Below are 25,240 nucleotides of genomic sequence, written 5' to 3' on the forward strand. Positions count from 1 at the left end.
TATTCTGCACCATAGACTGTCACATCTAGAATATAAACTGGGGGCAGTTGGCCAGGAGGGGCCAGTCACTGCATGGCGTGTTCAGCCCATTGGGAATTTTCTATAATCAGTGGGTTTAAAACGGTTATTTAAATGCTTGAGTGTTAAAACATGCAAGAAAAAATTTAACAGAAAAACAGAATCAGTCAAAACTGATTAAGTGAAGTGTGGAGGTGTAGTGTTTGAGGGCAACATCTTCCAAAATCAGTTTCTATGTTTCAGAATTATCCTGCTTTGTTTTTCAAATGTGATGTTCTAATGGAAGCTGTTACCTGTAGAAATGACTGATCATTTTGTAAACCCTATTTGATCTTTGTTCTCAAATTTTATCTGAACTCAGTGGTCATACTGCACATCATGTATGGCACTCAAACATCCTTGTATGTTCAGTTCTTCCTGTATTAGAAAGATTGGATTTTTGTATTCATCTTTGCTTTTCTTACTTGTCATATCCTGTTTCCAATCCACTATGGTAAATTGTAATGGGTGGAATTTAATTTTTTAAAATCTCTTTTAAATAATGTCTTTTGAGTGCTGCTTTTACTGTGATTCCCCGTATTGTTAAAGAGCCTTTTTATTTCTACTCTGTCCAGTTTGATACAGGATTATTTCAGAATGGTAACTTGCAGTTTTTAAGGTGAATCTCTTTTTCCTGACGTTCTCCATCAGTTCAGATCTTCAGTGTTAGGTGTAGTGGGAAGTGCTTTAGAGAGATGAAGCTAGTTAATGGTATGCAAGATTCCTCTAATTTGGAAACCTTGTCCAAAATCTGCTAAAAGTCAGTTTCAGGATAACTGTCAGGGCATTTTACACTTCTGCTGATGGTAATGATGGCTAAACTCAGAGCTGAAACAGCAATGTAATAAATGATTGCTGCTTGGTCTTTTAGTTGGGCTTGTTGTTTTGTGACCAGTACTTGCAGAAGCTCTGTATGATCAGTAGAACTGCAAAATGTATCTCTGTGTGCTCTCATGTGTGTTTTAGACTGGTTTGGGTCGTAGGAGATTGTTCTTATAGTCCATCACTGAGATTTTAATGAAGATTTGGGGTACAAAGAGCAAGAATACCAGTGTCTTGTGAAGGCATCCAACATTAGTAAAATTATGCCTATTTATATACAAAATGAAGTATTTTTGATTGACCAGGTAGATCATGTTGCATTAGTGAGAAACTGAGCTGCTGCCTTGCCTATAATCTGCCACCCCAGATCTCTGTACCACAGTGAAGTATATAAAACACTTCTGTAATGGGGAGGTTATTCTAATTGCCTTAGAAATAATCAGTATGAGTGACAAAAGTTCCTTTTCATACTTTTCTGCTGACCCCTATATTGGAAGTGCTGCTTGAGAGCTGACTAAAAAGCATTCTGGTGTAACAATACAATCAGAATGCAACAAGACAGTATTTTGTGGACTGATGCTCCCTTATTCTTTGATCTCTTTTGATCTTCTTTTAGCTTTGTTCTCATGATGATTCTTGATGTAAAGGTGGGGGGAAGTTGTTCTTTGGCTCTTGGAACTGAGGAATTTGGTTTGCTGTGGATTTAGTAATTTTTCACTTTTTGAAAATGTCTTATTTGAAGCCCTCCTGCTGCTGTGATAGTTATAGTGCCCATCCACATAAGTTCTGTAGTGTTTATAAGATGAGGTTGTGCTGAAGTACTTTTTACATGTGGGAGCATTTAGAGGTTTTCTCTCATGTACCCAGATGCCTGTTTCTTAAAATACATGGAAGGTTAACAATTTCTGAAGCTGCTTGTGATACTTAACTGAATGACCAGAAGATTTCATCTTGAAGGAAGGAATGTAGGCGTATACACTGTGTAATTTTGTATTGCCCCTTTAAAAAAACCTCAATGAATCACAGACTAACCAAGCATGGGAATAAAGGCTGATGTCCTGTACCTTGACTCATGCTGTACTGGGCATCTCAGTTTCAGATATCTCGAGAGATGAAATGAAATACATACAAAATGTCTAGAATGCAGAAAGAGAAGATAATGTTAATGGGGTCATGGATTTCTTTAAAGTCATTCTAGTTGTGACTGCAGCTCTCTGAAATCCGTGAAATTGCTTATGCTGACATTTTATGTTGAAAATACCTTTGTCAGTCTGTAATGAGGTACTTCTAAGAAGTTTTTGAAATTGGTTGTTTATTATACTTCAGAGACTAGCGAGGTAGAAGAATGCTAAGTTGACAAAATGCACACTGGAGATGGGAAGTTTTGTGTTATTCAGTGCAGTGATGGCCTTGGTAATGAACGAGGGATAATCTAAACTGTGTCAATACTTCTCAGTTCCTGAGAGGCAACAGATGTTACTGGTGAGCTGGATGTAAGCACCATAACTTGTACAGAGGAATGTATGTAATAGTAATGAGGAGCTGCTGCTCAGTCCATCTGAGTCCCCGCACCCGCCCAATGTATCAAGTGTCTCCATCTCCTCTGCAGTTTATTTTCATGAGTGATTTGGGGTATTAGCTTATCTAAATTTTGGATAAAAATGTGTGTTTTACTGCCTCAAATTGTCAAATCCCAGCTTGGCTGACTTTTTTGGTTGGAGTTTTTTGGTGTTTTGTTTTAATAACCGAAGATAATATTTAAGAGAATAATTTGGTGGGGTTTTCCTTAATAAAAAGATACATTATTTGGGTCAGAAGGTACCTCTCTGCTTCTTATTTGGTCATTAAAATCTCTGTATGGTTTAGTCCTTCTTTAAGCATTTCTGGAAAATGTGCATTTGGGCTTGAAATGCCAAAATACCCTTCTGACATAGTAAGGTTGTCATACAGTGTAAGATTATGCCTTGTCTAATAGTATTTTGCAGTTCTAGACACAAACCTGAAGACTTGGTAACCACTGGTAAAGTGACTCTTGTGTATTTCTGCACTGAATTCAAGCTGCTTGTCTTTAATTGCATTTAACCACAATCTTTAATGCTATAACCTGGACAGTTACTATTTGAAGTTGGTTTTCAGGCTTAAATTACAAGGCTACTGAAAATGTTGTTAATCAGAGGTACAATCTTAAAATAAACTTTACGAAATATCTGTTCATACTACTCGGGGCGTTTCCACTTTAAGTAAAATAAAATTTGTCTTGTCTTGCTCGAAGTTTCTCAATACATTTGAGTTTTTCCGATGAGAATATCTCAAGTAATTTTGTTACTGCATAATTTCTCAGTTAATTATTGGCTCAAAATTTAGGTATTTTCTAATCTAGGTATTTCCCCAGCTCCATCTTGGGCATCTACTTTCCTTTCTCCTTTGTCCCTTCTCCCCTCATTGTGTTTTTAGCTACCAACTTATTTTTGCTGGAGAATTGAATTGGAAAGTAATTTTGTTACTGGATTTCAGCTGCATCAAAGCTCAATTGTATTAGGGCACTAGCAATCTTCAACAATAATCAGGGTGCTTTTATTTAAACATCTTTTGAATCTGGAGTTTCATCCTTCTTTTAAATTTGGAAGGAAATGGAATTCACCCTTTTTTTCTCACATCTACAAGTTTAACTTGTTTCCTTGTTAAAATGAACATTTTATTTCTGTTAATTTAAAAACTGATCTGAAACGGATCCAGCTAAAAACTGTTCATGTTCATTGAATATGAATGGAGAGTTGAGTGGGAACGATCATCTGGGTAGAGAGGTAAGTAAGTTTACCACCCAAAAAAAGAAAAAAACCAAACCACGAGGTTTTGGGTTTTTCTATATATTGATGGACTTCTCAAATAATGGAAGACTCAAAGGAAGCTTTGGAAGTACAGTGCAGGCTAGCAAAGTATTCCCTTTCTGCATTTTACCATTGCTCTATATGTGAAGGAATAGTAATATCAAGGACAGTTGTGGATAAGAGAGAAAGAGAAACAAAATTTTGTCTAAAATTACATTAGAAACAATGGGTTTGTTCCCTTAATGGAGCATCTCCTCTAAGTAGTGCAATCCAACAGACTTTTGCTTTCCTTCTAAAACTTTTGTTTGATTTTTTTGAAAAATCTATTTTTTAATGCTCTGGGGCAGCTGAAAAGCTTCGGATCTTGTGGAGGGAGAAGGAAGAGTTAAGGCATATCAAGAGTCTGCTCAAAGGGCAGATTTGCTTAGCAAATAGTTAAACAAAAAAACACCCATTAAGCTCTCCTAACTGCAGGCTTTAAAGTCTGGGTACATGAGGTATGTGTAGATATTGCTGAGCTAATTAAATTAAATGTGTACATGATTGGTGCCTCTTGTTTTCAGAAACATGTTATGTCAACATATGTGATGCTCTTTTGACTGTTCTGTAAAACTTGCGTGTTAGTGTTACAGGACAAAAAAAATGCTTTGGAAATGCGGAGAGAGCTTGTTGCAGGAAATCTGGAAGACATAACTTCCTTTTCTTGCCAAGGGGAAAATGTAAACAAAGCTCCAACTCTAATTGTAGGCTAAGTCTGGTTTTCTGACTAAGCCTTTCCTTCCTTAATTGATTGCTTTTATCATTGAGAAAGTGTATTTTCTGTTTCATTTGAAATACATTTCTGTTGTTTTGGGCAGGACACGCCTCAAAGTTTGTGAGCATTTAGTTCTCGTTAAGCTTGCGTGGAATCTAAATGTAGGTAGGTATTAATAAATTAACCACTGAAGCTGAAGTTAGTGGTATAACTTTGAGAGTTCTGATAGTTTATGTCAGTATCAGATGTGTACTTTAGGGGAAGCATTGCAATACTAGTGTATTTTGCTACTGTACATGCTCTCATGTGCATGTACTGAAGTATCAATCTTCAAAATGTCTGAAATCCTTGAACTGTATGACATAGAAAGATTTCTTGGCATTAGATGTTATGATGTAAATGTTAGCTGGTGAAATCAGTGTGGCTCTTAAAATTTTCTGCTAAAGGTAATGAATTGAAATTGATCTTATAAAAGAGTCCAACCAAAGGAGAAATCTTTCAAATGTGGAAGCTTTTAAATAACTGTTAAAATCTTAGTATATAATTGATGTATATGAACAGGTATAAGATGCTAGTTGTGGGAGGTTTTTTTAAAAGTATCTAAATGGGTTTGACCAGAAATTTCAGACCTGCTCAGGGAGGTAGCAGTCCATAACCAGTTTACAAGCTCTTGAATAAGTCAGTTGTTGTATAAATACCATGAGCAATGAATTTTACAATTTGATCTTTGTATTGCTGCCTGCATCAGTGAGCAGCATAGACTTGGGAGTGATGTGGATGTTAGGAGACAAGGGGAAAAGGTGAGTGTTAGCGCTGAAACTGGAGCCTCAGAAACAGTGCCTGCAAAGGAGGACTGTGCCAATGTGCCTGGGACCAGACCAGAGTAACTTGTTGAGACTGAGCCCGCTCAGAGAGAATGAAAAGGATGGCTATGAGGGTATAATTTTGTGGAGTTGAGACATTTCAATAGGAATAGTCTGCTCTCTTCATATTGACAGCTGTAGGTTCCTGTTCTGGTTATTGGCCTGTCAGAGCAACCTGCAAGAACTCCTTTTCCCTGTCTGTCACCTGTCACCCCCTCCAGCAGTGGGGTGATCGATCAGCCATTGGAAATGACTTGTTCTGTGATCATACAGTCTCTGTATGTAGTGTAAGGGGGAGCAAGAAAACCTCTTGGCTAGATGGAGCAGCAGAGTGAGGGCAAAGTACAGTTCCCTGTTAGTTTGACTTCAGTGGTAATGTCAGATCACCCTGATACCTGTGAAGAGCTGACAGGGAGTGTCTTGCATGCACAGTTAGCTTCTCCCCATCAGAGGAGGAATTCACTAGATTGAGGGGAATATGAAAATGCACATAAGCCTGGCTTTCTATTTTTTCCCTTTATGACTAATACCTAGGTGTATATATTCTGGCACTGCAAACTGAAAATCTTCCAAGCCTTCAAGAAAGCACCAACCCTTATAGACCTCTTCAGTAGTGATGGCTGCTATCTGAAGGGTTGTTAACCAAGACCTAGTTGAAGGGAGGAACAAACTGCACAAATACAGAGCAAAATAAGTACAGGGCAAAGAAGAAACAGCAGTCAGCTAGCTAGCTACAGTGAGCACTGCCATGGTGAATCCCTGTGGTAGTTACTGCTGTGTCAATGGCCTTTTTCTGCTAAGACTGCCCTTGCCTTTTTCCTACTGTTAATTGTTTAAGAGCTATGTAGGAGAAACAGCATATTGCAAGAGTGGTCTTACAGCTGCCCACTTATGTTAAGATGTTTACATTGAAAGTGGCTGAATGAAGATAGAGGCAACATTGTATTTCAGGGAAGTGGCAGTTGCAGCCACACCAAAGGATCATCTAAAAACAAAAGATAGTCCAGTCAGGACTTAGGTGATTTCCCAAACATCTCCTACAATGAACATCTCCTACAATGAAAGGGGACAATAGGAATGAACGCATGGGACTGGGAATGTTTTTATTTTTTGAAGACTGTGCCAACTGAGTATTAGTCAAACTTCATGTTGCATTTGATTGTGGGGAGCAAGTAACCTTTTCTTATTGCTGTTCCTCCTTTGGTGACATCCTTTGTGTTCCTTGGGTCATTTTGTAAAGTGGTGCAGGGAACTAACAACACTAGAGAGAAATAAGTTCTGCAGAAGAGGATACTCTTGTTTAGTTGCTGACACGGTGGAGGAGCTTTGGGAAGATGGTACTAGCTGTAGTGAGCACTGCTGCTGAAGAAATGTGTCTGCAACCACAGTGGTGATGAACCAACTTGGTTTTGTGTCCACCAAATAAAGCATTTTGAATCCAGATTGGAATTGTGTTTTGATTGGATCCAAGACTTGTTGTGGCTTGTGACTTATTGTCGAAACTATTGGAATTGTAGCTGTAATGAGTCAGTTTTATATCTGTGACTTAATGTTTTCTTGAATGAGGAAAATCAGTGTTTCTTTAGTAGAATTCCTGTGTCTCATGAAATAACTGTACTAGATTGTCTTTTGAATTCTTTACCATGCCTTTCTGTGTTCCACCTTCCAGTTTTTCCGTTGTAAATAGATGAACCCATTAGTGTTAAATGTGTAAGAGATGATGCTGGCAACCAATACTTCAGACTTTTGTTGTATTAAAGAGGAAAGGCTGGATGGGGGGAATGTGGTGTTGTTGTGTTGACAAAAGGATCTATGGAGAGGATAGTGTTCAGAACAAAAAGAATGGTGGCGTATTAAGGCATGGAGTGTAAAGAAAATTGTTTTGAATATATGGCAATATTGGTAATAGCTTTTTTTAACCACAGGCAGAGGTTTTCAGTGGAAGTAGCTGAGATGTGTATTGTTCCAATGTGTATTGTCACTAAGCATCTCAGAAACTTGTGTGTAAAGGAAGAGGGTTGTATAGAAACACCGTAGTAATGAGGAATGATGTTCCAAGCAACAGAAATACCACAAAATGTTGTTACTGATGCAATGACTGGCTGGCTGGAGGAAGAGTTGATTGTGGCCAAATTAAGACAGAGGTAATTTTTAAACTGATGTATTAACAGAGGTCACCCATCTGGGAAGGCCAATCAGTATATGAGTCAAAGACTTTTTAGTCTACTTTAATGTTGGGATGTTGGAGCTATTGTTGTGAAAACCTCAAGCAGTGTCATCACTGGAGATGACTAAGGCTGTGGAAGCTAATAAGGGTACTAAAGCTGAGTGATCAAAAGGATGCCTTTTTGAAGATGAATTGAAAACAATAAGCCTTAAGATGCAATGGGTGCTGCTTGCTTACTTGTGTAGGTACAGAGTACAGCGTCTTGGACTGTCTCGTTAGTAACTGATGTACTCTCAGAGGAAACATGTTCTGAGAGGAAGTGTGGTGAATGTAACTGCGCAGTGAATTTACAAGCACTGTTGTGTACAGGAAGCTCCCGCGTCCTCATTCAGAGTAAATGACTTTCTGTGAAAAATTGAGCCTGGAGAAAAGGGAAAATGTCTGCGGTACAAGGAAACTGTGGGGTATATGGATCTTCCGTATGGTTGGGGTTTGAGCCAAGATTTCCCCATCTTAGTAGACTTGTTAATTGAAAACAGCATGTCATGTTGTGGTTGGGTCACAGCTTGAGCAAGAGGAGGAATTACTGTTCTGAATGAGACAGGGATTTTTTGGGGGTATTCTCAGACTAAATAGAATAAAAACCCATGAGTTGGGAAGACTGCAGAGAGGAAAGACTGCCTGCCCTGCTCCATAAGAAGCACAAATCCTGTTGACAGATAAAGGGTATTTGAATAGGAAACCCATGAAATAATCTGTGTAAAGGTGGGGGAGCTTCATGTAGAAAGTTCTTACTTTTATTTCACTTCTGCCTTTTCCTTGGGGGAAAAGGAGCAGGTGACTCAAGATACTGCTGCAATAAAGGACAGGCAGTGTCTGGAGACACACTGTGGAGGGCAGTGGTCTTACCAGATTGGTATTTGACCAAAGTATCTGAAGCTGAATTTAGCTGAAATTTCCCTGAGTTAGGTCAATGCCTGACAAGGTGATCAAGTGTTGGCCTGAACTTTGATAGAAAGAAAAAAAGCAGACTACTTTAAAAAAAGGTCTGATCCTTTTTTTGGGGTACTTGTCATGTAATTTGGAGGTTCCTTTTTCTGTCTTAATCAGCTGGTGTGTTCACATAAATAAACCAAAGAGTATTTGCTGTTCTTAAAAAAAAAAGGCATGTGGGTGATTTTCGCTCAGAAGAGGACTTTTGAAACATATTTATACTCCTCAAAATGTATCAGTGTGTCAGACTCTGCAATTATTCTAGATTGGTTAAAATTAATTATCCTAATTTCTCTGTAAAGGATATGTTCATACCTAATTACTCTGTTCAGTGATATTGATAAAAATTTGGTGGATAGAATTTCTCTGATTTTCTTACAAAGTAGATTTAATGACATTTTGTGTCGAAATCAGATAATGTTCCTTTCAAGTTAACAAATCAAAAGTCATTGATGAATACATGCTGTCATTTTACTTCAAGAGAATCCTAGAGGGCAATGAATGAGTTCTTGCTGATGTGGCTGAAAGAAGTGTTTTGAATTCATCTTCAGGAATGTTAGTGAAGTCTTTCATGTGAATGTTATCAATTAGAATAGACTTCTGGTAAATTAATGTGTTTTGCAACCAGCTGGAAGGATGGCTGATGTAGAGAGATCAAAATTTAAAATTTGTTTGCCAGTATGTGAAAACATTTAAGTTGCTGGGGAGGAACTGTATATTCTGTGCAGGATTGTACGACTGTCAGTTAGTCTGTGTGTGCTTTGTGTGTTTGGATTTTTTTAGGTGCTGAAACTTTTTTGTATTTAGAAGAATATAAATATGTTGATGTCCCATGACTCCACATGTTAGTGATTTGACCTGTTGCTCCTTGTTGACGATGTTGTTTAATTACTTCTGGGCTGTGACATGTTCAATCACACTCTGAATTGCTTTGCTGATTATCAGAAATCCTACTTTGAACACTATTTGCAAAGACAGCATTGAAAAGAGGGTATTTTCCATGTTTTTTCACCTGATGTAACACTTGTCGATGTTTTCACTTTCTGAAATGTACTTACCTTAAAGACTGCACACATTTTCATGCTATTTGAGTGTAGTTCTTTTAATTTTCACTATGATTCCTCAGAAACTATGTTGAAATCAGTACAGGTTGTTTGTTTTAGGGTTTTCCCCCCTAAAACTCAGTCCCATGATTCTCACTAGAAATAACAAACCAGGACTACTGTGGTGGTTTTGCCACCTTCATTTTGAAAGAACTTCTTAATGGAGAAGCATAGTGCTTCATGAAAGAGAAAGTAAACTTCATGCTTAACTTTAAGAAAGGGTTCTTTGTGATAGCTGGAACACATGATTGTCAGCAAAACACTAAGCAACACAGTCACTTTCATAATCTAGCTATATCTGCTTTTTCTTGCCCTCTTGAACCTGTAACTGCTGATATGGCTTAAGTTCTGGTATTTTGATTATTAGATTTTCTTTCTTTCCATTGCAGTAAATCATGAAATAATACAGATTCATTTGCCCACGTCATGAAGAATGTTATCCCTTCCTTATTTTTGTGCAGAACTAATCCAAACCAGAACCTTTCAGCTCTATCAGTTGCATCTTACTATTGTATCATCCAGTTAATTTTGAATAATGGTAAGGGTTGATTGCTTGATTGGATTCTAAAAAGGAGTCAAAATAGGCTTTGCATAGATTCGCATGTCTGTCTAGATAATCAGCTGATCCTTCAGAATTTCAGTTGTTTCCTTTGGGCCATGAATTACTTGCCAGTTACACAATTTCTACTACGTATGCTGTCCCATATGCATTCGGCCCTTTAGCACATGTTTCTGAGGTCAGCGACTACGGTCTCTGCAAAATCTGAGTGTGCCAGTACCTCTTTTGAGTGCCTCGTTCATGGAAGAAGAGGAAGGTCAGGGCAGGTAATACTCAGTTCTTGTCAGCTCCTCTTCCTTGGAAAATCACGTTCCAGTAGCATAGTAAGAAAGATGAGGTAGATATTAATTGCACATCTGAACAAACAGTTGGAACTCCAGCCACAAACAACTTTGTGTTAATTTGTAAGTGCCTGCCCCTTTGGATGTTGCTGGCTCGTAACTGCACTAGTATCACCAGCATGGCCAGGTCTGGCTTTGGAGACTCCTCAGTGGATGGGAACTATAAAACTGTCATTCTGAGCATGGGATTGTTCCTGAATCCCTTTGTGGTGGCTCAGACCTCTGCTGGAGGCAGGATCAAGATGTTAAGGCAAGCTGGTGGGATGTACCTTCGGGACACCAGCAGGGGTTCACCCTCAGAAGTTTTCTCTTTTAGTTATTGATCTGCCTAATCTCTGTGGAAATAGGCTTGTCCTTGCTAAAATATAGTTGATGTGTTTCCTTACTGGAGCTGGCACTTTTAAAAGTTGATTTTGTTTTGAATTTTTTTTTTTTAAAGACACACATACAACCCTCACCACCCCCCAAACCCAATGTACCAGTTTATTGCTGGATCTTGTCATCTTATCTTGCATTATGGTTTTACTTCCCTGAAACGAGCTGTTGGGGCAAAATAGAATAAATAGCATTTTTGGTCTAGATAAAAATCTAAGCAAACATGAATAAGGTACGCTTGTGATGCTTGTGTTGTCATTTACTCATAGTAAATTTAAAATGTGTTAAGTAAAATGAAAACCTGAAATACCATATTGGTACAAGTATGTGCACGTACTTGATATAATTTCCTACTTTGGTTTTAGTATTATGCTATTTCATAATCCTATGACACCAACTCCAAAAGAAATAAAAAAAGTTTTTAAAATCTTACGGGGAAGAGCCAAATGATTTTGGCTGTAAAACATGTGGTAGCACTCTCCACCTTGCCCTTTATATTAATTGGATTCCAATGGACTACAGGAAATTTTATGAAACATTTATATTGTGTGATGACTATAAAAAAAAGTCACTGTTACCTGATGTCCATTTTGTACACAGACTTTTTGTTAAATCAAAATTCCCAATCCAGGAATTCCTGGCTGTCAGCCCAGATACTTCAGTTGCAAGTCTTCTTAGGTTCCTAGGATTTTAGGTTCAATGTGATAAGTATTGAGAGGACTGAGAAATTTATTTCAGATGCTGAAACTTTTAGCTAGATTTGTGTTTATTTTAAATTCTGTTCTGAGTATCAGTATAATCTGAAAGTCACTTCTGTGCTTTTTGTAGCATTTGGGATGGTAATTTTAGCTTCTAAAGCTTTCTGGTTTCATATAACAAACTTCATATACTCTTTCTGCAGTACAGGCTTTTTTAAGCAAGCTTTGACATAGTTTAAGTTTTTTCCTGTGTACCTGTGTATGTACATAAAGCACATCTGTGCTTGTATCGCTGCTCTCAACAAGAGGTCCTGTTTCAGTAGGTCAACAGATGTTGAATTGAGTTTTGTTTTGATAATGCTTACATGGATGCATGCAAACTTTTAATAAAAAGGCAAGAACATGTTCACCTGATGGTAGTTTTTAAACAAAATTTTGTTACTATATTCTGAGGCTAAAATGTAATTTAAAAATTCTTCAGATAAGCTGAAGTAGGGAAGTTCTTGGTATGCAGGATAGCTTCTGCAAGGAAAGATGAAATCTATCATTTTGCAGCTAAAGATGTAATTGTTTGTGGTTTGGAGTTATTTCTTTATTTTTATGTCCATTTCCTTTTACAACTGTCTATCACCATGGGGAAACAGCATTCTTGACTTGGCATTTTTGCAGTAACTGAGGTGTATTGACCTTCATACTAAACTCAGCAGGTTATATGCTAGACTGACATCTGTTCAGGTAGGCTAGGTTTGGTGTAGAGGCTGAAGTAGACACTATCAAAACAAAAAAAAAGGCACCTAAATCCATGACTGGTTTAAGTACACTTTGCTGTCAAAAGATGCAATCCTACTCTACTGGCTTATTTCTTGTTCTTTTTTTTTTCCGCCTGTGCTAGTGCAAGTATTCACTTGATGTCGTAACAAACAAATTGAGGTGACTGATAATGTTTAAAGATTTTGTTTAGGTTGGTTTTAACGTGGGTCAATTTGTCTGGTCCACAGAATATTTGGGAGAGAACAAACAAAGTAGGAAAAGTGAATATGAGAATGAAAAGAAGGCTGAGCTTCCTTCAGGACTGAGTTCATCATGGGTGCCAGCTTAAATTTGTTTAGGAAACACAACATGGGTTATACAATATTAGCTTGTAAATTTAGTGATGTATTTAAAAATACAAGAATTTTGCTTTCAGTTGATACACAAGGTTAAGGACAGTACTGGAACTGAAGCTATGATCATTTATGAGCTGTAGGTCTCAATACACTATTACAAATTACAACACACTTGAATTCAAGATGCAAAAGACTTTCAAGAAATTAGCCTGCACATGCATGACCAAGCAGTGTGTGGAAGTTACATATTTTAAATTTAGTGAGTGAATTCATTCTGTGTGATACTCACTTGGGCTTAATGTGTAACAATGTTGTTGTGGAAAGCCTCTGAATAAAATTATTTTCTATATCGTGTATTTCAGGAACCTTTTATGATGTTCCTTTTTCAGTTAATTCCTGGTTTGCAAATTCAAGCACTGAGTGTTAGTGGTATTGAACAGTTGCATGTATAACTTGATCGCATTCCTTCCATCTTTTGGGGCACACTTGTTGCCAAGTAGAAGGAGGTGGAAGGTATTAACTTCAAACCTGAGACTTGGTTAGGTATACTGAGTGGTTGCTCAGGGGGGGAAAAAAAGCCCCAACACTTTTTTTTTTCTTCTCTCTTTTACTTAGCTCCTGGGCTCTTTCCTGTGTCAGGAAGAACTGAAAACTATTAGTAGACATCTAATAGATGAGTTATCACACCACAGCTGAAGGCAGAAGAGGAAGGTGGAATAACAGTGGCATTATTCCAGGACTTAAGTCCAAATGAACAAAGTCCAATTTTTAGCTGAGAAAAGGGAAGTTGTTGGGATATCTACTCAGGTTGCTGGCCTTTATTTGTGAGAGTTAGCATTCAAACTGAAAGGTGACTCTTACCTCCACAAAATTTATCCTGGGTTTAACTAATTCTATCTGGAAATTGACACCACATTTAAGGAACATATGCTGGGTGGGTACACAAATCACTTGGAGTGTCACTGTTTTAATGAAATTATTTTCTAAGTGTTTTTTCTTAAATCGCTAGAGTTTTTTTCATATATGAAGAAGAGATCTGCATCCATATGGATTCAGTTATCTTAAAATAGCTAACTTATTTCTGCACAAGGAAGAAAATGAGTACATGTATTGGCTAAGACTGAACTGATCCAACAGCTTGTGTTTGCTGAGATGATTTACTGGTGTTTGCTGGTGTGATGCTGCCCGTTTTACATGTGCTTTGGTTCTGTCTTCATCTTGAGTAGACTCCTATTCGTGTGGGATGTTTTTTATCTTTGTTTCCTGATGTGTAGCAGGTTGAGTCTGCGTGGAGACAAGTTCAGGATTGTATGCAGTTGAGGTGACCTGGCCACCTCACTAGGGAGGGCAGACATGGGAGCACCGCCGCTCTCCTTTACAAGCCTCGGTGTAGGGTGGTGGTGTTATGGTTGTCTCCTGCCTTAGCAGAATTCCACTGGTGACCAGCAGCCTGCAGCTGTGTGAGGCCAACCTGGGCTATGTGCTCTCCAGAGCAGTGATTCTGCCTGTACATCATGTCTAGTGTCACATGGTGTAGCTGCTTTTTGAAAACATCAGGTGTCATAGACCATAAATGCCAAAAGGTATGATTTTTAGGAAGCTTGTGCTAAGGCATCAGATAGATGGAAATCATGCACTCTTACTCTTCTTTCAGTCCGACACCTGTGTCTTGCCTTTGTGTGAATAACCACATCTGTAAGCCAGGTTTTCAAACCCTTCTCAACTCTTCCTCTTTGTGTAGTCAGCCCTTAAATCCTAGGGTTTTTGTTCCCCCCACCTCTGTGCCTACAGCAATTTGCAGCCTTTTTCTTCATGGCCTGTCTCTCACTTTGTGCTCCCCAGGATCTGCACTGTATACTGCACTTCTTGACTAAGGGAGGCCAGATGTGCCTCTGCACTGAGAATCGCATCTCACCTCTGCAGTGTCACAGTAACTCCTCTTCCGAACTCCTCATACCAGAAATAGAGTATTAATGCAGGGAGAGGAGACTGGAACAGTGCTGCATGAAACACATGCCTTTGCAGGTCACTTTCTTGGCCAATTCAACATGCCAGAGATGTTCTGAGAAAGGAGATCAATTTGGGAGCATATAGCAAATACAGGTGCACCTGTGACAGTACAGAACAATTAATCTACATGTTCACAATATTCATAGAAGCAGTTGGGTTGGAAGGGATCTCCGAGATCATCAAGTCCAACCCTTGGTCCACTACCACTGTGGTTGCTAGACCAGTGGAGTCTAAAAAATTCTTAGTATAGACTACCTTTGTATCACTCTCCTATCTGCATGTTTGTGTTTTTGAAGGGGGCACACCAGTTCAGTTGACAGTAGCACTTCTTCATGTGGTAACTTTCATTTTGCAGTATTAATAATTTAACACTGCCAACATAGGAATAGATTAGGATGTGCTTGTTGTATGTTTAGCAATGAATCCTTGTTGGAATTACCTCAGAATTGACTTCCTAAAATGTTTTCAAATGCCCAATAAAAACATTCAATGAATGCTTAAATGCCTAATTTTTACTATTATATACCTACTTCTAACCTACTTCTATGTATTTTCAAGCCTAAATTTGAAAAGCAGTACTGAATGAGAACTATGTAAATGTTATGAAATAAAAATGCAGCTGAAAACAGTGATAATGGTGTAACCTCCAATGGGATTGGCTTATTTTGCTTTCTCAATCGGTGTAATTCAATCTGGGATTTTTTAACATTGTGGGAATATATATAAACATGTGTGAAAAGTCTTTCTTGGTATAGTCAAAGGAGCGTATCTAGTCTAGACCAACTTCTGCTTGAAGGTTTCTTAGTTGAAAGGTTGATAGCCATCCTGTTCTGTGTTACAAATTTATCATACTGATTGGTGAATGGTTTGGAAAATTGCAAGTCATTGTGGGGGAAAAAAAGTATTTTTGATATTGGTTTAAAATCCTTTAAATAAAAGGCGATCTTGGAAGTGTTAAAGGTTTTATTTTATGAAAGTACTGTGTGTTGGAAGCTTAATTTATTTTATCTAAATTGCATAATGCCTACTGACGAACAAATAGCAAGGTACCTAATTGGTGTTTTTGTTCTTCAGAAATGGAGGAACAGAATGCTGGACCTGGGATTGAAGATTTATAAAGGATTATGGGATTATACACTGAAGAGCCAGCAGGCGGAATGCCTGAGTGACTGAAGAAAATGGGTGCTAATGCATCTAACTACCCTCACTCGTGTTCCCCAAGGGTAGGGGGAAATTCACAGGCACAACAGACATTCATAGGTAACTCTTTTCGGTTATCTTGTCACTTACATAAATGACTTGCTGGATTGTGTATGCACTGGATTTGATTTGCTTGCAGAAATGTTGTGTAGAGCTTTTATTTTCTAGGTCACCAGTTTGAATCCATTGAAGCTCAATCGTGCATGAAGTTTGGTCCTGTCCATCTGTTTGGCCTATGTATGCAATGGGTTGATCTGCCATTTGCTGGTAAACAGTTGCCAGGTTACTTAAATAAAATAAAGAGGTTTTTATAATTAAACCTTGCATGCTAGTTTTCCTGGCTTGAGCAGTTGCTTTCTGTTACCATTTTCTATTCTTCTTCCTCAGATTTTCTGTGAAACTGTGTTAGAGCATATAAAACTCTTGATCATCAGTATTCATTGTAGTATTGGCATTGTGTCCAAGTGAATTAGTTCCTTATTGCTAGAAGGGATGTCTCTGATAATAAACCTGTTAAAGTAACAAACAGTCTTGAAGACAGCTTTTCCTCCTTTTCCTGTGCCTTTAAATGGGGAATGGAGGTACTTACTGTCCTAACAGTATTATTTACAAGCAAGAACCTTGCTTAGCCAGAAACATGAGTTGAAGGGCCCTTAAGAAATCATTTCTTTATTCCAGTCATAACTGGGGCAGGCATTACCTTTATGTGTTTTTCCGTCTAGTACAGAAAGACCTCAGTGGAGATCTAAGTACTGTCACACTATAAATAATAAATAGTTACATTATGAATCTAAAAGAAGGCAGTTTCTGAGAAGATAAATATTCCTTTTAAAAAAACCAACCCTGACAGCCTGAAGAAGGATCTTAGCAGTAAATAACATCAATAGTTTATAAATGCCTTTCTCCTTTATGCCTCAGCTTGCAACACTGAATAAGTAGTTATTGATATTCAGTGTTACTTCTTTTTTAATCACCATTGAAAGCACAGTGATATCTTTAGCAGAGGAAAAACAGATTTGGTTTGTAAATTTTCTCTTTTGTCTCAGCTTTTGTGGCACTCCTTACTCAGATCTTTGTAGAGGACAGGCCACAAACTGTTACATTTAAGGACCCATGCTCTGGGCAAAAACGTCCATGTGTGCAGTCATAGCATGTCAGAGAAGAACTTAGTACTAACATCATGTCTATCTGTGCTGTAAAGTTCCCCTTAAGGGTTTATGGATTTTCAGTGAATTGTAGCTAACAATAATAGAAGGTTTGCCCCAGTTTACATGTAACTTGCTAAAAATCAGAGCTAAAATGTTTTTATTATATGTCTTGATGTTTTTTAATCTGCCACTATACTGAGTGAAGAGAAGCCCTTACAGGCCTGGAAACTGGCAGATCTGCATGCTGAAACACCTTTTAAACAGATTTGAAGAGGAGAGATTTCCAAAGGCTTTATTAATTCCCCAGAAACTTTCTACATCGTATGTGGAAGGTTTAGTTGATACTCTTCGTTATTAAACTCAAAATAGAAACATGTCACAATAAATTACTGACCCCCATTGCCTATGGAAAATTGTGGTTGAGCCTCTTTTTGAGGAAGGCCTAAAAGCATATACTTGTCTCATCTTAGGCAAGGCAGATAAGTGGTCTGGGTACAATTCTTGCTGAAATCTTTTGATATTATGGGGTTCCACAAGTGTGCTATTTCCATCACACGTGTACATCACTGCTTCCTGCTTTGTGACGTTTGGCTCCTCCTCATTTTGATTTTTGTTTGGGTGATAGGTTTGTATAGCTTTCTCTGTAAAAAAAGAGATGTATCCTAAAATTGATAGCTGAGGTTTCCATCACTTGTCTTAATGTTATATCAGCTTCTGTAGGTTTGGGGATTTTGTGTTTTGGTGTTTTTTTTACATTTTGGGGGGTTTCTTATGTGGAAGGCATTAGATCTGTTTACTGCTGAAGTAGAACTGGGGAATAGAGTTATAATAGCTGCATAATTTAGTTTTCTTATTCCTGGAAACTGGATTTAGGCCTGTGGGTTTGTTTTAGACATGCTGCTTTACCGTTAAAGCACTGCACCATGTTACGTTGTAAGTGTAGGATGAACACTAAAAGCTAAGAACTGATCTGGCAAAGCACAGTAGTTTCATAGTATGAGCTCTTATTGTTAGTTGACTTCATGCTGAACTTGCTTACAGTTTATGAAGAGCAGATAAATCAGTAAAAATGGTGTAGTGCACTTACTGTAAAGCAATACTTTTGTTCTAGTGAAAGCTTAGCTAGTCATCCCATTGCTGTTTTGTCTACAGGAGGAAGATTTCACACCATTTTCTAGGGTAGTACATCTGTTCAAGATGTTTGTTTTTAAATAGAGCTCTGTAATTAGATTTTCAAATGTGTGGGCATGCAAAGGGCTAAAAAGATCTCATTTTTCATTGTCAAGTGCCCATGTAGTTTCTCTGCGTAGTCTTCTGTTTCTGTAAATATTTATCTGTCCAAAGCTAGGCATGGTCTAAGGGCATGAAGTAGCTATTACTTTTGAACAATATTTAATAGATTGGTGCCTTTTAGTGTAGAAGTGGGGAATAATTTTTTTTCCTACTTCTAATGCTGCTGCCTTATGAAGGAATATAGGCAGGTCAGAAAGGTTCTCTTCGGACTCTTTCTTTGAGGGATATGGAGCCACGAGCTGTTGTGAACCCAGAGAGGCCATGCTGGTGCATCTATTTCTACTTCTGACAAAGCAGTTACGTGGTGGTGCTGTTGTAGCAGTGTTTTATGTATTGTAAGGGTTAATAGCACTGTTTGCAGTACTTCCAGAGCCAAGTCTTGTAAGTAGCTCAGAGTTCACAGAGGTTTGAATGGCGTTTTAGTATTTTGTGGTGATTCATGTGCAAGTAATACCTCAGAGCAGCCTTCAGGGAAGAAAGAAATTGAAACTTGTGGTGTCCTAGTTTTTCTTTAGTAGAATGTAAGAGAATGTTCTGCATACTCAAATTTGCTGTTAGAATGCAAAATAATAGAAATGAGCTGCCATGGTTTTTTGCAGCAGAATCTGTCATTATAGGGTGACCAAAGTGTAGTTAAACTTTTATTGTGATATGTAATCGAAACTCTTTAAATGAAGTAGAAATTCTAGACTTAGTCTCTATCAGCAGGAGGCTGAATCTCTACTTTTTCATTTTCATATTTAGTATAGCATGTGGAAGGAATTTTTATGGTGGATTTTGCAGCACAATCTCCTTGTTGAAGTTGTCTTGAGTTACTGCTGTTCTTTTCATTTAAATGGATATTTTTTCATATCTTGAAATTTCAATATGATTAATAACATGTTGCATGATTAAGCAAATTTTAATGTAGCTTAGATGTCTTTCCTCAAATAAAGCAAAGTTCCTTCCCAGAGTTTTCACTAATAGATGAATCATAAAACCACTGTGTTGCATGGTTTGTGGGAGTTTTAATTAGCTCAGCATAAAAGCCACTGTGTGAGTTTTCTTACAGTTATTGAGGCTTAAACAATAACACAATTTACAGAAATCTTAAGATTGCTACAGTTGTCATGCTCTCAAATACAACTTTAAATTATTCCTGTGTCTTTCAAAGTTCAGGAAATAGTTATTTGAAATAATGTGGTAACTAAAAGCACTGTGTTTTGACAGGCTGGCCCACAACATCACTGTCAAAATAGCATTGCAAAACATTATCACAGCAAATCTATCTGAAATAAGTGGAACTGGGAGAGTGCCATGATAGAACAAGTTGTAAAAGGCCCCAAACACTCTGGATGTGCTTTGAGCTTAAAAATGATAAAAAAAGGCAACAAGTAGAGAAGCTACACAAATGTACTAATGGAAACATGTTAACTATTCCTGACAGAAAATGGACAAATACTATTTCAGATGAACCTGTTATTGAGCTGTGTACCATTTGCAAATGTTTTCTTCTTGTTTCTTCTTTGGTCCAAAAGTAGGAGTTTGGTTTGTGTACTTTTTTCTTTTGTTGTCATATCTGAGGTTCTTCACCATCTAGCTTAAAATGTAAAGTTCCTGTAAATAAACTTAAATTAGAAAATAACCCTTAAAAAGAAGTATGACTCTCACATTGAAACTATGTTTTTTAACTACTTTTTTTACTAAAACGTTACTTTGGTTTTCCATTACTTGCTGAACTGCAGATTCTGACTTTTTTTTTTTTTTTTTCTTACTAAATTGCTGTCAGTTTTAGTGTATATGCAGCTAGGCTCAAACTGACAGTCAGCAAAGGCTCCTTTAGCAGAACAGGTCAGGTATGTAACACATTATCTTGAGGGGAATCCATTTTTGGTTTTTGTTTCATTATATGTTTGGTTCATAACATAACTTCCCTATAAATGATTTTTGAGGAGAAAAATAATTATAGGAAATCTTAATACAATAAAACTTCCCTTCTCCATATTCTTTTTGATGGTGTCTATGCACAAATTAGCACCTGTAGTTCTGTGGAAAGGAGCCCATTTTATGTGTTTGACTTCAGTATTACTTGATTATCATATGACAGGATTTTTACTTTCTTGTTAAATTTGCACTGAAAGTAATTAATTTTCCTCAGTTTCCCTGAATGTTTTGGTACTGTGTTCTTTTTTTTTTTTCTTATGACTATAACTGTCTGATGCCAGGTATGCTTTTGTTGAAATGACACTTAATGCTAGAACAGAATTTGAAAAACACTTTGCTAGGGCCTTGCTACTATTTCACTGAGATCATACTAGTGTTTAAAAAGTTAATACAAGACACTTTTAGTGTTATGACCACAGTATGACCTAACCAAACAAAAAAACCACATCCGACCCCAAAACCCAGCAAACTATAAACTTTGTAGATGGGGGAAAAAAAGCGGTTTTGTTCTTAATGACCAGAAAATGCTTCAGTCAGGTTTTCAACTTGTCAAATTAGCTGATGTGCAGAGGAGGAAGAACTGTGTAACTTTCAGAGACACTGGGTATTTAGGTGTTATGGACCTTCCTTTTAAATTTAAAGAATGAATGTGTTCCATTTTCCTTTTTACTTTCAGGGACATCATCCTACTCTCATCAAGGTTATGGCTGTGAATCGAAGCTATATAGCCTTGACCATGGCCATGAGAAGCCTCAAGACAAGAAAAAGAAAACCTCTGGCCTTGCCACCCTCAAAAAGAAATTCATTAAGCGTCGGAAATCGAGCCGGTCTGCTGATCACGCCAAGCAGATGCGCGAGCTCCTCTCGGGCTGGGATGTCAGAGATGTTAATGCATTAGTAGAAGAATACGAAGGAACATCAGCCTTAAAGGAACTTTATCTACAAGCTAATTTGGCAAGACCAGAAGCCAGGACGCTACAAAAAGACATGGCTGAACTTTATCAGTACAAGTATTGTACTGATGTAGACTTAATATTTCAAGAAACCTGTTTTCCTGTGCATCGTGCGATATTGGCGGCAAGGTGTCCATTTTTTAAAACGCTGCTTTCTTCCTCACCGGAGTATGGGGCAGAAATAATAATGGATATTAACACAGCTGGCATAGATATGCCTATGTTTTCTGCTTTGTTACACTACCTTTATACGGGAGAGTTTGGAATGGAGGATTCAAGATTCCAAAATGTCGATATTCTTGTTCAGCTTAGTGAAGAATTTGGAACACCGAATTCCTTAGATGTTGACATGCGCGCACTGTTTGATTATATGTGCTACTACGATGTGGTTCTTAGCTTTTCATCCAATTCTGACTTAGTTGAAACTTTTGGTGGAAGTCAGAACTGTCTAGATGAAGAGCTCAGAGCTCATAAAGCTATTATTTCATCACGATCTCCGTTTTTTCGTCACTTGCTGCAGAGGAGGATACGAACTGGCGAAGAAATCACAGACCGAACTCTACGAACTCCAACTAGAATTATATTGGATGAATCTATCATACCAAAAAAATATGCTAAGGTCATTTTGAACTGTATGTATACAGATGTGGTGGACCTTTCAGTTTTGCACTCGAGTCCTTCAGTGGGCAGTTTAAGCGAAGTTCAGGCTCTTGTAGCAGGAAAACTAAACATGACTAGGGCTGAAGAAGCTATGGAGCTTTATCACATAGCACTGTTCTTGGAGTTTAACATGCTTGCACAAGGTATGTAATACTGTCCTTGCTGTAGAACATATGACCTTACTAGAACAATTTTAGCTATTTTGCAGTGTAAGTATGTTTATTGTCAGCTATCAGTGACTGCGAGTTCCTTTAGAAAAGGAATGTGTTTTCTATCTGTAAGTTGTCAGTAATGCATCTGTTTTCTAGGGATAGAAGAAATGCCATGTAAGAGCTTTTAGTTATATGGTGCGTTGCTGAAGCATGCTATCTATATCAGATATGTATAACTGGTCTTGGTATTTCTGATCCTTATCTAATTCTGTAATCCATCTATTGGGTGTAAACTATAGGGAGAGGATATGAGAGGAGTAAGTATTTGGACTTGTTAGGAAGTGTCTCAATGTGTTAAAAAGGCTGTAAACTTGAATGATTATTTCTGTAGCTTATGTCAAAGGGGGCGCAACAACCTTTCAGTCTTGCTGTTGGGGTAAATTTAAACAGCTTAATTGCACTAATTTTAGGTCTTTAATATCTGCTTCTCTGTGTACAGAACTGAAGGCAGGGCAGTCAGCATTTTCAGACATAAAGTTTAGAAAGTTTTAGTACTTCAGTTATTCTTGATGATCACTACAATCTTTATCACATGCAACTTCCTACACATAAAGGCTGACCAGGGTTATTGCAATCTCTGAAGTGTCAGAGCACCAGTTGGTGAACTAATGGCACCTCTTGTGGTTGCAGGAGCTTTACCTTCAATTTGGTCAGTTGGTGTTTGAACTATTTAGTGGCCATATTATACATAATGGGCTATGGGAATCGTTTCGGGCCCTGCTGGTGGGGAATGAGAATTTTACTTTTGAGCTGAGAAGGGGAGAATGGAACGCACTGATACATCAGCAACGTGATTTGTTTAAACTTGGTTATTTTTTTTTAACAAAAGTGACTTTTTACAGTAGATCTGTACATCTGTAACTTTTAGCTGTCAAATTGAATTTGACAAGATTGAAACCTTATAAACTGTTCAGGAGATTTCAGTAAAACAGGAAACTTCTTAAGGAGTGGACACGAAAGAGCAGGTATAAGCACTGCAAAAAGAGATTATATTTGTAATGGGTTCTCCTAATAGTTACATGAAACTGAGAGTGGTAAAGATATGGGAAACTAATAAAACTGCTGTAGCTTATGTAGAGCTTGGCATTAGAAACTAATTTTCAGATTAGTTTCTGAGTTGCTGAAAGTTGAAATAACTGTACTGCAATAAAACTGGCAGAAATCAAATGAGACTCCTTTTCTGAGGTAACCTGCTACAGGATGTGATTGAGCTGTTCTTAGGCTTAGAATCGTTGAATCCTAGAGCAGTCTAGGTTTGAAGGGACCTCAAAAGATCATCTGTTCCAAGCTATGTGGGAAAGGGAGCTTAGGTGAGATAATGTAGCATTCTGTCCAATCACATCTTGAAAACCTCCAGTGATGGGGACTATGCTGTGTCCCTGGGGGAGGTTGTTCCAGTGAATGATTGTTCTCATGGCAAAAACATCTTGTATTGAAATGTCTCCCAGTGCAACTTGGACCTGTTGCCTCTTGTTCCCTTCATGTGGCTCCTTGTGAAGAGACAACCTCTGTCCTCCTTATAGCTGCCCTACAGTACCTAGCGGTACTGGAATACTGTGATGAGGGTTGGCTCCCCTTGAACCTTCTCTTCTCCAGGGAGAAAAGACTTAACTTCTTCGGTTCTTCCTCACAGGCTGGGTTCTTCAGCACTGGGATCATATTTGTGGCACTCCTTTGGACCCTTTCTGGTCTGTCTGCATCTTTCTTATTTTTGTTGTTGTTTCCCTCTGAGTACGCCTAGAAACTTAATGTTGAATGGAATGCAGAAGGGGCGAGAAGTGTCATGGTAGTTGAACTACAGTACTAAGTTCATTTCTATGCAGTATTCACAAGTTAATAGTACTTGAGAGCAACTCAGTAGGCCAGCTGAAAGCAAGAAATGAAAATGGATTGAAATTAAAAAGGTGATAGGAGTATAAAGGTTCTCAGTTTTGGTGCATGCACATACACAAGTGCTAAAAGGATTTAACATGCTCAGGCAATTGTAATGAGGGAATTTAACTGTGAACTAAACCCTCAGTAAGACACTGAATAATTATGCAGTTTCATAACTGAATAGGGTGCAATTCTTTCCCTCAGATTGGAAACCTAAACTGTGATCTGGAGGTGCTCTGATGAAGCAGTGTCAGTTATATCAAAGCAGATAAGCAATGGCAGAGAACTTTGAAGAGAAACTTAGGTAAACTTATAGATAGAAAAATGGCGCTTTTTTTGTGCGTGTGTGTTAGTAAATGCTGAAAAAACAGAGGTGATGTTTCATTTGATGCTGAATTTCATTATTTCTGCTCACTTTAAGTTGAGCATGCTTGGATCAACGTCTCCTAAACTGGCACTCTTTCCAGCAATGCACTACAGAATGGTGCTGCTCTGGAATGTATATTGTATGAGTCAGTCGTAACAAGATCTTAACTTTTCCCTGGAGGTTTTCCCGCAGCACTCCTTCTAGGAGAGTGAAAAGAAGGGCAACAGGAGGAGCTGCTCTGGGCTTGCAGTACCTTGACAGCATGCTTGGGTGACTGGAACCAGCGACTGCAGGAGAGCAGACTCAGTCTTGGGGGCCCTCTGGATGAACCAGAGCTGTAGGATTTTGGAGATGGTCATTGGGAGGAGGCAGAGGGACGTAGTGACCTACAAAGGTTTTCTTCTTTCCCTGGTAAGCCTCTTTCTGACCACAGAAGTAGTGAGATTGAGGGATGGGGAAGTTGTTATACGTAGGGGAGAAATGCAGTAAAATTAAGCAAATGTTGAAATCTATTATATTATCAAATATTAGCAAATGTAAATTTTGCAGCCCTTCAGACCCTGAAATTCTAGACATTAATTTGAACTAATTAGGGTTTTACAAAATTTGTGCTGCATTCCCTAGCTACAGGAGAAAGTAGCAAGCACTCTGTAGAAGATCTCTATGTGCCAGTGAAGTCAGAATCTAATAGTTTCATACTTAATTTGCAGAGTTCATATTTAGGTCATTGGTCCTGTGCAGACATTGAAGAATTGTTCTGGTATAATCTTATAATCAAAATTAAAGGAAGGTTATTTGATCAGGAAAAACTATATGCCTGCACTTGAATGAGATCACTTAATGAAGTATGTGCTTTAGTAGTGACCACCATTCTTGTTTCTGCTCTTGATTGTAGCACCTTGTCCTCACTAATTATAGTACTTAACATGAGGT

General features: G+C 38.0%; 1 protein-coding gene across 5 annotated transcripts in view; it reads left to right on the forward strand.

Moving 5' to 3' along the window:
* BTBD7 (BTB domain containing 7) overlaps positions 1-25,240 on the forward strand; it is a 56,136-nt gene that overhangs the window by 4,057 nt on the left and 26,839 nt on the right. For 2 of the 5 annotated variants that reach the window (XM_051806591.1, XM_051806594.1), the window contains exons 2-4: positions 15,751-15,936; positions 16,045-16,143; positions 20,917-21,996. In XM_051806591.1, the coding sequence (XP_051662551.1) occupies positions 15,855-15,936; positions 16,045-16,143; positions 20,917-21,996 (1,261 nt within the window). In that variant the 5' untranslated portion in view covers positions 15,751-15,854. The remainder of the gene's footprint in view (positions 1-15,750; positions 15,937-16,044; positions 16,144-20,916; positions 21,997-25,240) is intronic. The other 3 variants (XM_051806593.1, XM_051806596.1, XM_051806592.1) reach the window with 2 other exon arrangements.

The sequence above is a fragment of the Manacus candei genome, unplaced genomic scaffold (assembly GCF_025592945.1).
Source record: "Manacus candei isolate 608988 ecotype Guabito, Panama unplaced genomic scaffold, ASM2559294v1 h1tg000067l, whole genome shotgun sequence".
NCBI classification, from domain to species: Eukaryota; Metazoa; Chordata; class Aves; order Passeriformes; family Pipridae; genus Manacus; species Manacus candei.